This window comes from Muscardinus avellanarius (assembly GCF_963383645.1).
Source record: "Muscardinus avellanarius genome assembly, chromosome: 13".
NCBI classification, from domain to species: Eukaryota; Metazoa; Chordata; class Mammalia; order Rodentia; family Gliridae; genus Muscardinus; species Muscardinus avellanarius.
The window spans coordinates 4,861,669-4,875,651 of record NC_137799.1 but is presented as its reverse complement, the minus strand read 5'-3'; the positions used below and the strand labels follow the sequence as shown (position 1 = coordinate 4,875,651).

Sequence of the window (13,983 nt, the reverse complement as noted above, 5' to 3'; positions counted from 1 at the left end):
CTCAGTGGTAGAGCAGCACCCTGTGTTCAATTCCTAATAACACACACACACACACACACACACACACACACACACACACACAGTGGTTAGACGTCAGAAGAGACTCCAGTCCCTAGATGAGGGCCGCGCAGGAGGCCTTTGGGATCCTTCTGGACACGTTGCGTGTCTTAGGACACATCGACCCCTTTTCCAGACCTCAGTACAGAGGGGTCTGGGCCAGACGCGGGACCTAAGATCCCCCAGATTCAAGTGCATTCAGGTTCTTGGGCGTGGGGCCCCTCTGGCTTGGACTGGGTAGATGCTGGCTCCGTAGTGGGTTCTGACCCGAGACCCTTGGTTAGTGGAGACAGAGCCTTCCCTTGTAGTGCTGCTGCTTAGAAGGCTCTGGGGGGGGGGCACTCCTTTAGATAACTTGTTTTTTTCTCTCTTCTCCCAAGCATGGACCAGGTCACCTACAGCTGCCCCTCCTGGGGAGACTTCCCCCTGGCCCCAGGTTCCCTCCAGGGCAGAAGGTACGGGGGGCCGGGCCTGTGACAGGCCTCAGACCCCAGGAGCTCCTCTGCAGATAGACCCCCATAGCAGAGATAGCAGGTGAATGTGGGGGGCCCAGGGTAGGAAGGCGGCCCCTGGAACCAGGGTTGGGGGAGAGAGATGAGCCTTGGGGGTCTCTGGGCCAGTGGGGGGGCCGTGGAGCTGTTGGAGTTCCGGTGTGACCTCACCAAGCCCGACCCTCCCCACCTCCCTCCCCTCCACGGGTTTCGGGTCAGGTAGAAGTGGGGCCCCTCATTACAGTATTATCTCTCCGGCTCTGCGGGGTCCCAGCCCCGGGCAGTTGAGGGAGTTGAGGGTGACCCAGAGACCTGGGCAGGAGCTTTGAAGAGAGAAGAAGGTGCCACCTTCCCAGTGGCAGGACCAGCTGGGGCAGCAAGGTGGCCATGAGCCTGTAAAGTGGACAGTGTGCTGGCCCGGTGAAGGCAAGGGAGACCACCAAGACAGGGGCGACCTACCAAGAGCCTGGCTCTCCATCCCAGTGGGGAGATGGGCTGCCGAGGCAGAGGTGGGCGTGCGCGGGAACCCCAGCAGCCTGCCTAGCTCCCCAAGAAGGGAGGCAAGCCCCAGTCTCTGGTCCCTGCCCAGCACCCCGAGTTCCCCTCCAGCCCCAGCTGTGAGCAGCGAGGAGGGATCCCAGCGGGGATGGCGATTAGGGAGGTCCAAGGTTGGCCTCTCAGGGACCTGGAGGTCCCCGCCCGGCCTCCCTCTGGTGACGGGCACAGGCAGTCAGCGGCGGAGTGGATCTGGTCAGATGGGCAGGTGGCCTGGGGAGGGGACAGAGGCAGGGCTGGTTCCGCTAGCTCACTTTTAGCCCAATGCTTCAACTCCCTGGGTACCGAGGGCCACGTTTCCGACTCAGATGCAAGCAGGCACCCGGGTTGCCCCAGAGCTGGCCCGCGGCGCCTCAGAAGCCTCTGTCCGGCTTTTCTCTGGCCCCGGGGCTGCCCTCCCTGGACAGCTGGACGGTGGCGGATGAAAGAGCTTGTTTCTTGTGTCTCCAAGCTGTGGGCACTTCCGCCGCTGCCCCCATCCCTGCCAAGGGCTACAAACTTTTCCAGCTCAAGCCCAGATCTCCTCAAGTGGTACCCATTGAAGAATTCCAAGGTAAGAGAAAGACCCCTGCCGGCCTGGCCCTACCACAACACCTCTGCCTGGTCTTCACTGGGGAGACACAAAAGGGTGCAGGATACAGAACCAGCCGGTGACCGGCTCTGAGAACCCTCGCAGGAGCCCGGCGTGGAGGCACACACTTGTAATCCAGCATTCAGGAAGCTGAGACCAGACGATTGCAATTCAAGGACAGCCTCGGCTACTTAGCGAGGCCCTCTGCAACTTAGCGAGACCAGGTTTCAAAATAAAGAATAAAAAATAGGGCAGGGGGTGTAGTTCGGAGGTCAAATGTCCCTTGGTTCCAGACCTGCAAAAAAAAAAAAAAATTTTTTTTTTAAACCCTCCTGGAATAGCTGGGTCAAGGTCAGCCTGGCCTGTCTTCCCTCCGGCCAGCCCCAAGGGAGCTGGGAGCAGGTATGAGTCAGAGCCAACCTGGGCACAGTGGGCAGAGCAGCTGCCAGAAATAGCCTGTCCTGCTCCCCAGGGAAGGTGTGGCCCAGGGGCTCGCCTTGGTTCAAGCAGAATCTGGGACACTCGGGTCACCGGCACTGCTCTTTGGGATGCTTGGAGGATGCCCTGCCTCCTTGTCTCCAGAGAGACCAGGTGAAGGGGGCAGGTCCCCTTCTCTCCTGGGCACATCTCACAGGCTGCTTCTCCAGGGTCCACCACGGCCTTGAACGCCAAGCCCTGGGCCAGTACCTCCTGCTTCCTCACACCGTGGAGGTTGAGGCTTCTAAAGGAACACTGGTTATTTGAAGGGAGTAGTAGCCATCCTTCCTCCAGGGACAGCCAGCCTGGCTTTCTTGCTTGGTGACATGGGGGGTTGAGTCCCTTAGGATGGACGTCAAGGGATTGCCATCAGCAGGGCAGGATGGTGTACACCTGCAATCCCAGTACCTGGGATGCTGAGACAGGAGGATCCTAGGTTCAAAGCCAGTCCTAGCAATGTAGCAAGGTGCCTAATGAGACTTAGTTTCAAATTTTAAAAAAATGAAATAGGATGAGGGAGTCGGGCGTGGTGGCACATGCTTGTAATCCCAACATTTGGGAGGCTGAGACAGGAGGATCACAGTTTGAGGACAGCCTCGGCTACTTAGTGAGGCCCTTCGCAACTCAGTGAGACCCTGTTTCAAAATAAAGAATAAAAAATAGGGCTGGGGGTGTAGCTGGGAGGTAGAATGCCCCTGGGTTTCATCCTTAGTACCACACATACACAAAAGGATCTTCCTTCTTCTGGCAGGGAAAGTGGCCTTCCTCATCTAGCCCTGGCCCTGGGACCCTTGCCCTATGGGTCACAGGGCTGGGTAGTTGCTGGGCATGGTCAGCCTAAGAACCACATGTGGGTGAGGCTGATGAAAGCCCAACAGTGGCGCAGAGACGGCTCTTTTTGGTGTGAGCCTTGTCCCTCTTAAAGTGAGAGTCAGAAGCCAGACACAGGGTGGGGGGAGGCGAGGAGACGGCCAGCATCCTGCCAAAGCTGGCACTCTGGTGCCAACCAAACTCGTGAAAAGTGTAGGCTAATAAGAAGGCGCCCTAAGCCGGGCATGGTGGCACACACTGGTAATCCCAGTACTTGGGAGGATGAGACAGGAGGATCGTGGGTTTGAGGTCAGCTTCAACAACTTAGACCCTGTTTCAAAATAAGAGAATAAAATAGGGCTGGGGGTACAGCTCAGAGGGAGAATACTGCTGCCTTCCATTCCCAGTGCCTCAAAAAATGTAATAAGTAAGGCGTCCTGCAGGGACAGGGACGAGGGAGTGTCCCCCTCAGCCTCTTCCAAAGCAGCCTGTGGAGGGAGCTCCTGGCCCATCCCATCGGCCATTGCGTTCATCCACCGACAGAGTCCCCAAGGCTGTGTGTGTGTGTGTGTGTGTGTGTGTGTGTGTGCGCGTGCGCGTGCGTGCACGCACACGCACACACCCAGGCAGCCCTCCCTGAGCTCCGCATGACGAGTTCTGTTGGCATGGATCTCTCTCTGACCACCCTGGTGCCTGCGCATCCTTTAGAGAGCACTCTGCCCAGGCACCTGGCCAGACGTCAGAGGAGCTGCCCACCGGCCTCCCGGGCTCCCTGGCCCGCCTCACAGATGGCGGGCCTGGCTCTCCCGAAGGCTGCCGGAGCCTCTGCGGTCCAAAGACAGCTCCTCCCCTCCCTGCATGCCCCCCGGGGTGGGTCCTGCCTTTCCCCGTGCCTCAGTTTCTCCAAATGCTCGCTGACCACCAGTGTCTCTCCCACTCGGCCGGCCCAGACTGCGAGTGCTACGGCCACTCCAACCGCTGCAGCTACATCGACTTCCTGAACGTGGTGACCTGCGTCAGCTGCAAACACAACACCCGAGGCCAGCACTGCCAGCACTGCCGCCTGGGCTACTACCGCAACGGCTCCGCCGAGCTGGACGACGAGAATGTCTGCATCGGTGAGAGCCGGGGCGGAGGGGCCTGGGCGCAGGATGCACCTCCAGGGCCTGCTCCAGGGCCTGGTTTCTCGAGGGCTGAAGCCGCCTGGCCTGCTGACTTCCCGAGGGCCCTGGGAATGGATGCAGGAGCGCTAGGCAGAGTGGAAGGCTGGCTTCCATTGCTCGCCTTGCTGTGTGCCTGTGAGCCAGTACCCTCCCCTCTCTGGCCTCCCCATCGTAAGATTGGGAGGTGGATCCAGAGAGGTTTCCAACTGTCTTTTTTTTTTTGTACTGCTGATGGAACCCAGGGGCGTTGTACCTCCGAGCTACATCCCCAGCCCTATTTTCTATCCTTTATTTTGAAACAGGGTCTCACTGAGTTGCAAAGGGCCTCACTAAGTAGCTGAGGCTGGCCACAAACCGAGACCCTCTTGTCTCAGCCTCCCGAATGCTGGGATGACAAGCGTGCGCCACGCCCAGCAGTCCCGACTGTCTTTTTGTTGCCCAAGTGTTCCTTCAAATGCTTTAAGCAGAGGTCCAGCTTACACAGAGCCCTCTCTGTGTAAGCTGGCTTTGGGGTAGAGAAAGAAATCCATGGCTGCCCTGGGCCTAGACAGGAGACAGGCCATCCCCAAAGGCCAAACTCATAACCCCCAAGTGACACCCACCAGCATGGGCCCATGAGCAGGGTACCGGAAGGTTAGCCAGGGCTGCCACGGCCCCTCACCCACCACCTGTCCCCAGTGGCAGCCCGTCCCACCCTGCATCCAGCAATGGCTGCCACCCAACCCCCAGGCGGCTGCGCTGTGCCAGGGCTGCTGCAGGGCTGCAGCTGTCGGTCTGAATCAGGGAGCGGACTTCAGCTAATTCCATCAGCTCTAAAGAGATCAGAACAGAGCTGTGCTGCCAGCACGGGGCCAGCCGCAGGGGCAGGGCCTCCATATCCGATTAGAGGTGGCCCCTGCTCTGGCTCTCCTGCCTCCAGACCCTGGCCGGGCACTGGGCTTCAAGGGGGAGGAGGGCGGGCGCCAGGCCCACAGAGCAGAGCCCAGGCCAGCTGGGGCAGGTAGACCTCTGGGTGTGTGCTTGGTGCCCCTGATGGGACGCCTGCCACCCTCGTGGAAGAATAAGCAAGCCCTCTAGTTGCCGGGAGAGGGGAAAGCACTGCCAAGGTGGGGAGGCTGTCTGCTGCATGCCCCGGAGTCTTCCCCGAGACACAGACCGTCCGGCGGCCTCCACCCTCGGCCAGCCGTGAGCTCCGGAAGCTGCAGGGTGGAGCATCACCCAGGAATGCCAAGGCCGGCCGGCGGGGTGCGGTCCCGAGGACCACGCCACAGGTCGGCCTGACGGCGCCCCGGTGCACGTGTCCGCCCAGAGTGTAACTGCAACCAGATCGGCTCGGTGCACGACCGATGTAACGAGACCGGCTTCTGCGAGTGCCGCGAGGGCGCCATGGGGCCCAAGTGCGACGACTGCCTCCCCACGCACTACTGGCGCCAGGGCTGCTACCGTGAGTGCGCGCCAGCCCGGGGGGGGGGGGGGGGGGGGGGGGCGGGGCCGAGGTAGGCAGGACCTGGTGCTGCCGGGGGCGGGGCAGAGGAAAGCGATGCTGCGGGGGCGGGGCGGGGCCTGGGGTTGCTAGGGGCGGAGTCCGGGCCAGTAGGCGGGGCAGAGAGGAGCAATGCTGTGGGCGTGGCCAGGACCGGTGGGAAGGGTCGAGGTGGGCGGGGCAGAGGGGAAGCAATGCTGTGGGCGTGGGAGGGCCAGTGGGCGGGGCCTCTGGGGCGGGGCTCGGGCGGTGGGCGGGGCTTCGGCGGGTGGCCTCAGGAGGGCAGGCTGGGCGTTGCTGGGGGCGGGGCCGGTGGGCGGGGCCGGGGCCCGCCCTGGAGGGGGCCTCCCGAGGGGCGCGGCTGGGCGGCGAGGGGCTGCGGGGCCCAGCCGGGTCAGCCGTCCGTCCCTCCGCCCGCAGCCAACGTGTGCGACGACGACCAGCTGCTCTGCCTGAACGGCGGCACCTGCCTGCAGAACCAGCGCTGCAGCTGCGCGCCCGGCTTCGCGGGCCTGCGCTGCGAGCGGCCGCGCTGCGACCTGGCGGCCGAGGCGGGCGGCCTGGACTGCGGCCGTGCGCCCGGGGCCGGCCCGCAGCCCTCGGCCGTGCTGGGCGGGCTGCTGCTGCTGGCGCTGGCCGCGCGCCTGGGCTGCTGACCCCGGCCGCGGCTGCCCAGGTGCTACTCGGCGGCAGCCCCGGGGGCCTAGCTGCTCCGACTTTTATATCCCCCGCCGCCCCGTCCTCCTCCCTTTTCCTTTCTTTTCTTTCTACTCTTCTTTTTCTTTGCGGGCGGTGAAGCCGAAGCGCGGCTGCCCCCAGCGCCCCCCCCAGCGCCCAGACCCTGGCCCGCTCCGTCCACCGGACTGTCCAGACGCCCGGCCGGCCCGGCCAGCGGCCCGACGCTGCGGCCTGCTAGATCCTCTATTCTTTCTCTCTTCCTTCGCAACCTAGCTGCCCCCAGGCCCCCGGGAGGCCTGGAGAGGAGGGACTGACCCCCTCGGGGTAGGGGGTAGGAAGGAGGGGTGGGCGGGGCGGAAATTTTGTTCTGTAGAGAACTACTTTTGTTTGTATTACCTGTCCCTCGCCAGGGGCGGCCACAGTGTACAACCCGGATTAAAGAGTGGTCACTGCTGGCTGCGAGGCCTGCTTGCTTTCTGTGTTAGCGGACACCCGGCAGGTTTGGGGTTCAAGGAGCCACCCCGGAAGGAGCCCTCAAGACCCCTTTCCCTCTCAGAACCACCGCCTCCCCAGGCAGCTCTGTGGTGAGCAGGTGGTCTTCTCGGCCAGCTGGCCAGCAGGCAATATTCCCTCCCCCTCAGCGGGCTGCGGAGGACACTAGCAGCTCCCCCAGACCGAGAGACGGCCACCCTCAGACCCCGGGGCCTCTGGGCATTATGGTACAGAAGCCAGGGCAGGGAGACTCGGGGAGACGTCTCAGAGGCCAAATCTGAGACTCGGACCGTGGTCTGTCTCTGTGGCGTCCCGGGCGGCCACATCATCTCAGCCCTGCGGCACACTGGGCCTCAAGCCCAACGCCAGGTTACACAGGACCTCCCTGTCGCTGCCCTGGCCGCCGCTGCCTAGCCAGAGTCCAGAGGTGGGCCAGGCGAGTCGGGGTGGGGGTGGCAGCTTGATCCGCTCCTGAGAATTTGGGGTTGTCAGCTTGGGCACTTCTCCAGGCAAGGACCCAGCAGGTCCCCGCAGCGTGGCATCTCCAGCCCTCCCTCCAGAAGGTCCCCCTTCCTCACCCTCCCCTTTACTTCTGATCCTGTGCTGGCTCCTGCCAAAGTCGCCCCCTGGCACTGGCTTCTGCCAGCCGCCTCTGCTCTTTCCTGGCCAGGAAGCCTAGACCTGGATCCTTCAAGTCCCCAAAGCAAAGACCCAGCTGAGCTAAACTTGGCCTTGGGAGCTGTAAGAGGTTACAACCCAGAAACATGGGCCAGCCTCGCTGGATAGCCAGGGACTTGAGGCCCAATGCTGCCCCCTGCTGGCTGCGCTCAAGTCGGCTCTCCAGCACCAGGCTGCCTGAGTCAGCGCCTAGACCCCAAGAAGTGCCTTCTTTCTTGTTTTTGGTGGTGGTGCCGGGGATTGAACCCAGGGGCCTTCTACCTTTGAGCTACACACCAGCCCAATTTTATTTACTTATTTACTTATTTTAGCACTGGGAATTGAACCCAGGAGCATTCCACTTCCAAGCGTACTGGGGATGGAACCCAGGGGCATTCCATCTCCGAGCTACATCCCCAGCCCTATTTTTTATTCTTTATTTTGAAGCAGGGTCTCACTGAGTTGCAAGGGGTATTAGTAGCCGAGGCTGTTCGCGAACCTCCTGTCTCCGCCTCCCAAATGCTAGGATTACAAGCGTGTGCCACCAGCCCGGCTAAGACCCTGTTTTGAAACAAAAACAATAAAGGACTGGGGGGTGGAGCCTGGAGGTACAGTGTCCCTGAGTCTAATACCCAGGACCAAAGAAAAGCCCCAGTGGGCCCCAAGTGGGTCCTGGTTCTCCTCTCCCACTCCTCACCCTGGTTTTGGGGGGTGGAGAGGAGTCCCGTGGCAGCCCTGAGCGAGTCTCCCTCGGACAATGGAGCTGGACGCGAAGTTGCTTCTCTGAAGATCTGACAGAGCCGGGGACACCAGCCCGGCCCTGCCCCCCACTTCTGATTGTGTGAACAAGAATAAACGTTGTCATGCACACCCTGGATTTCGGGTTTTCTTTCCGGGGCGGCAGACTCACCAGTCCCTGAGACCCAGGCATCTTAGGCTTGGCATCCAGGTCCCGGGGCCCACTGAGGCCAGAGACAGACTAAACCCAGCCTGTGATGCCGTCAGGGGGCTGGGTGAGACCCACTGCCCCTCCAGCCACGGGGCTATGAGAATATGGGGCCCCCATCAGTGAGAGGCCTGGGCCCCCACTCTAGAAGACTTGGGGGGGACTACAGAAAAAATCCACAAGGGGAGGGGGGCTGGGGCAGAGGATGGCAAAGGGCCCAGGGATTGGGCAGCCAGCAGGGGCCTGGCTCAAGCGGGGTTCCTCCTGTCAGCCAGCCTTGCACAGCTAGGTGGGGGGGCTGTAGGACCGAAGGGCATGCTGGGAGTGTTTAGGCTAATGCAGCAGTGGGGGTGGGCGATCCCCAGTAGAAGGACTGGGCTCAGTAGCTCCCACGCCCCCAGAGGGCGAGGCAGGAGAGGCCTCCGAGGGCGCCGCTCCATCCCCGACCCTCTCAGCCCGCTCTGCTGTGTCAGCAGCCCCGGGACGGTCTCCGTTGGAGCAAAGGGGCCGTGGTGTACGTTGTAAATCAGAGTGGCAGCCCCAGTCCCAGAGGACACCGCTCAGGCCCCGACCCTGGCTGGAGGGCGCGGGGAAAGTTGCCAGTGGCCATTTGGAAAAATCTGACACCTTCTGACTGCAGGGGAGAAGACAAGGTCATTGGAGCAGGAGTCGGAGACCAACTTCTTTCCTTCATTTGGCTGTGTGTGTGTGTGTGTGTGTGTGTGTGTGTGTGTGTGTGTGTGTGTTTAGAACTGGAGAATTGCACCAGGGGCATTCTACCTCCAAGTTACACCCCCAGCCCTATTTTTTTATTCTTTATTTTGAAACAGGTCTCACTAAGATGCAGAGAGCGTCTCTCCGTAGCTGAGGCTGGCTGCAAACCTGCAATCCTCCTGTCTCAGCCTCCCAATACTTGGGATTACAACTGTGTACCACCACACCTGGCTTTTCTGTGTGTGTGTGTGTGTGTGTGTGTGTGTGTGTGTATGTATGTACGCACATGTGATGTTATTGGGAATTAAAGTATTCTATCTCTGAGCTACATCCCCAGCCCTATTTTATTTTTAAATTTGAAACAGAGTTTAAGTTGCGGAGGACCTAAGTTGCTGACGCTGGCTAAGATCCTGCGATCCTCCTGTCTCAACCTCCCAAGTACTGGTGGTACTCCCAAGTACCACCATGCCTGGGAACCAGCCTCTTTTTTAGCTCCTGTTTGGACTGCTGGCGGCAGAGAGATGATTCCCATTCACAGCTGGGATAATAATAGCTGTCACCTCGGGTGCCGTGCAGTAACCTTCCGTTGTCCCGGGACGAGGAGCACGTTGGCACCGTCACCGAGGCTGGATAGTTCTACTTGGGGGGCCGTCCCGTGCACTGTGGGGTGTTTAGCAGTGTCTCTGGCTTCAGTGTGTCTACCAGAGGCCAGCAGCGCCCCTCCCCCGGTGTGGCGACCAGAGGATCCCCAGGCTTGGCCGGGCTGGATGCAAAATCATACCCAGGTGAGCCTTAGGAGTGAGTGGGGCTGAGAGAGGGGAAGCAACTTGCCCCAAGTCACAGTTACCAGAGACCAGAGGCAAGCGGCGCCCGGGCTGGCCGAGCCCAGTGTCCAAGCCCTGGGCCAGGCAGCGTGGACATCCCCAGGCAGGCAGGAGGGCGGGGTCCACCCTGACCAGCCTGCTCCTGCCTGCCCCCCTGCCATCTCCCGCCCCTGCAGCGGGCGCAGGCTGGGCTAATCCTATAGCTCGCTGTAGGGCCCACGCCTCCCGCTGCCCGCCCCCCCTGCGGCAGCCTCGCCTGGCCCCCCACTCCACCTGCCCCCCCCAGATACGAGAACTGCTGTGTCGGCGTTTCCTGCCTGCCATGCCTTACGGTTACGAGGCATTTATGGGTGCCGGGGGAGCAGCCCCCTGGCATCTCCCAGCAGCCCTGGGCAGCGTGAGCAGAATGCCCCCCCCACACGTGGTCCAGTCCCAGCTCCAGCCAGACTCTTCCTACCCGAGGGCGCCAGCCCACCCCCCACCCCCACCCCCACCCCCACCCCCCCCGCACATCTCCGGTCAGAAGAGTTTTAAGGGGAAAGGCTCTGGGAAGAAAAGGTTCACTTAATTTATTTTCCCTTTTTAAATCACAACTTGTAGGGAAATTAGAAAACACAGAAATGTGAACTAATAATCATTTTAAATGAAAATTACCCACAGCCCTCCACCCAGAGCTAAGAACTGCTAATGTTCACTGATAGATGGTTCTAGTATTTTTCCATAAAACAAACCCACACACAAACACTGCCCCCGCCCAACACAGGCATTTGTTAAGCCCCTGGGCTGCTTTGACGGTTCTGACTTTTTGTTTCTGAGGTGGAGTTAAAGCCAACGCCAGCTTTGAACCCTAGGCAGTGGCCCTCCTGCCCGAGGTCCCCCAGGTGGCTGGAATGACAGGTGTGCGCCACCAGGCCCGGCTCTTTTTTAAATTTTTATTTTATTTATTAGTATTAGTATTATTTTTGGTGGTACTGGGGATGGAACCCTTCTACCTCCGGGCTACACTCCCAGACCTATTTTATATTTTATTTGGAAACAGGGTTTCTTAAGCCAGTGCGGCTGGCTTCAAACCTGCGCGATCCTCCTGTCTCCGCCTCCCAAGTGCGGGGATTAGAGCGTGCGCCACCACGCCCGGCTAAATTTTTATTTTTTTGGAGGAATATATTGTGTGCGGTTTTTGTTTTTGTTTTTTTTTTAACTGGAGGTTGAACCCAGGACATTCTACCTCCAAGCTACACCCCAGTCCTATTTTTACATTTTTATTTTGAAGTGGTCTCACTAAATTGCTGAGGGTCTAACTAAGTTGCTGAGGCTGACAAACCCACAATCCTCCTGTCTGAGCCTCCAAAGTACTGTGACTACAGTGAGCCCTTGTTTCAAAATAAAGAATAAAAAAAAAAAAAAAATAGAGCCGGGCATGGTGGCACACGCTTGTAATCCCAGCATTCGAGGGCTGAGACCTGGAGGATCGCAGTTCGCGGACAGCCTCAGCTACTTAGTGAGGCCCTCTGCAACTCAGTGAGACCCGGTTTCAATATAAAGAATAAAAAATAGGGCAGGGGGTGTAGCTCAGAGGTAGAATGCCCCTGGGTTCCATTCATTCAGGGCAGCCCGAGGCGGGAGGCTGCAGCGGCCGGGTGGGCGCCTCGCAGCCACAGCACTCAGGTGGCTTCCAGCCAGAGGAGCCTGGGGAGCTGGCCAGGGGCAGCCGGGACAGCCCGAGTACCGGGAGCTGGTTCCTTCCTTTCCCAGTGCCACGCAGCTGCCCCAAGGGAGGGGCAGACAGCGGAGAGCACTTGCTCTGGAGTCCTGCCAGAAGCTGGGGATGAGGCCAAGGGGAGGCTGCTCTGGGGCCTCCACCTGCAGGGTTCCGAAAGCCCACTCTACCATGCGTCCCGTCCCGACACCCCCAGGAGCCGGCTTCTGTGTCCCTAATTCTATGGCTTCTCTCCTGAGCTCAGTTCTAGGAACTTCTAGTGGAGGAGCTGGGATTGGAGGCCAGGGGAGGGAGGCCAGGGCCACATCTAAGCTAACAAACACCCTTTTCCACAAAGAGGAAGCGGGGCTCTGGGCAGCAAGGCTGTTTCCATGGCTGGGCAGAGGGCCTGGCTCTTCTGGTATCCCAGGCCACGCCGCTCCCAAAACAGGGAGGAGACACCCCAGGCCCAGGGGCTAGAGGATAAAAAAGAATACTACCACCAATGAACTCTTACACTGCAATGACTTTTTTTCTTAAAGAAATTGCATATGATCGGCTGCTTTCCATTGCTGTGACAAAGCACCAGAGGAAATCCCTTTGAGAGGAGGGAAGGTCTGCTCTGGATCAGCACTTGAGCGGCCTCAGCTGCGGACTCTTGGCCCTTGTTTCTGGGCCTGCGCTGAGGAAGCGCGTCCTCGCAGGGGACGTCAGGAGCGGTGGGGGAGGCTGGGGACAGTCTGCTGACCTGTTTCCTCCTGCTGGGTTCCACCTTCTACTGTTTTCTTCCAACAGCACTAGAGCTGGGACCAAGCCTTCAATATGTGGGGAGAGACTGGGAACCGAGCTATAATATCATGGGCCTTGGGAGGCTGAGAAAGGAGGATCGCAGGCACAAGGCCAGCCTCAGCAAGTTAGCAAGACCCTAGCACCCTAATGAGTTTCTGTTTTAAAATAAAAAATAGGGCTGGGGTGTAGCTTAGAGGGAGTATGCCCTGGGGTTCAGTATAGTACAAAAAAAAAAAAAAAAGAAAAGAAAAAGAGTCTACAGGGTCTGGGAAGGGGCGGGGGATGGGAGCTGAAGAGAGGATGGTTAGAGGGTACAGGGGTGCAGGTGGGTGGGAAGAGTAATTTCTAGCGTTCTAAATCATAGTAACTCGCCAGGCGTGATGGTGCACGCTTGTAATCCCCGCACTTGGGAGGCTGAGACAGGAGGATCACACAGGTTCGAAGCCAGCCTCAGCTACTTAGTGAGGCTCTCAGCAACTTAGACCCTGTTTCCAATTAAAGTATAAAATAGATCTGGGAGTGTACCCTGGGGTAGACGGCCCCTAGGTTCCATCTACAGGACCACATAAATAAATAAATAAATAAATAAATAAATAAATAAATAAATAAATAAAATATAGTAACTATAAGCAACTTATACTTGATTATAATCAACTTACTATTTCAAAATAGCCACTAGAAGCTGGGCGTGGCGGCGCACGCTTGTAATCCCAGCATTCTGGAGGCTGAGACTGAAAGATCCCCGCAGAGGGGAGACCCTCAATTAAGCCTTGGGATACGCGAGTCCAAGTACACACGAGAGACTGTCCTTGATGCAAAAGGCATGAGGTTTATTAAGGAGCCAGTGCACTGGGGCCGACTCGTATAGGAGTTCGGCCCCGAGCAACTGAAACTGAGGGTATTTATAGGGAAAAGACCACTAGTTAGGGGGGTTTGGGCCAGATTGCATGAGTTTACAGAACATTACAGAATCATTTGAAAAGTACATTCTGTAGTCAAGTGTTAGATAAGATACCAGATGTAGTCAGCAGGTTCCCGGCACAGGGCTCGCTGACCCGGTCAGTATAGATAAGATGCTAGGTAGGTTCCTGGAACAGGGTGGGCTTATTGTATATTTCTCATTCTTGAGCCTATACTTCTTAAGCTGCAGTAAAAAATATTTTTCTTTTTAACTATTAGCTGGATGCTAGGGGCTTATGATTTTTCTTTTAAAATGGAGCCTTTCAAGACCAGAGGATCGCGGTTCGCAGACAGCCTCAGCTACTTAGTGAGGCCCTCTGCAACTCAGTGAGACCTGGTTTCAAAATAAAGAATAAAAAATAGGGCAGGGGTGTAGCTCAGAGGCCAAATGTCCCTGGGTTCCAGCCCCAGACCCACACACAAAAAAAAAAAGCCACTAGAGATTTTACATATGCCCAACACAGAAACACTAAATGTCTAAAGTGATAGACATGCCGCTTGCCCTGAGCCGCTTGCCCTGCGCTGATCTCCCCACCCTGAGCTGCCACTCTAGTAGCAAGAGTGCGTTTCAAAATAAAAACGAAAGGAGGAGCCGGGCGTGGTGGTGCACACTTGTAATT

The 13,983-nt window shown here is 58.5% G+C and overlaps 1 protein-coding gene across 3 annotated transcripts in view; it reads left to right on the top strand.

The window, feature by feature from the left end:
- Positions 1-6,263, top strand: part of NTNG2 (netrin G2) — a gene marked incomplete at both ends in the record, with an annotated part of 69,834 nt that extends 63,571 nt beyond the window's left edge. Inside the window, 5 exons of one of the 3 annotated variants that reach the window (XM_080709657.1) lie at positions 438-512; positions 1,555-1,656; positions 3,912-4,079; positions 5,434-5,568; positions 6,028-6,263. In XM_080709657.1, coding sequence (XP_080565783.1) covers positions 438-512; positions 1,555-1,656; positions 3,912-4,079; positions 5,434-5,568; positions 6,028-6,263 — 716 coding nt within the window. The remainder of the gene's footprint in view (positions 1-437; positions 513-1,554; positions 1,657-3,911; positions 4,080-5,433; positions 5,569-6,027) is intronic. The other 2 variants (XM_080709658.1, XM_080709659.1) reach the window with 2 other exon arrangements.
- Between the last annotated feature and the right edge of the window lie 7,720 nt (positions 6,264-13,983).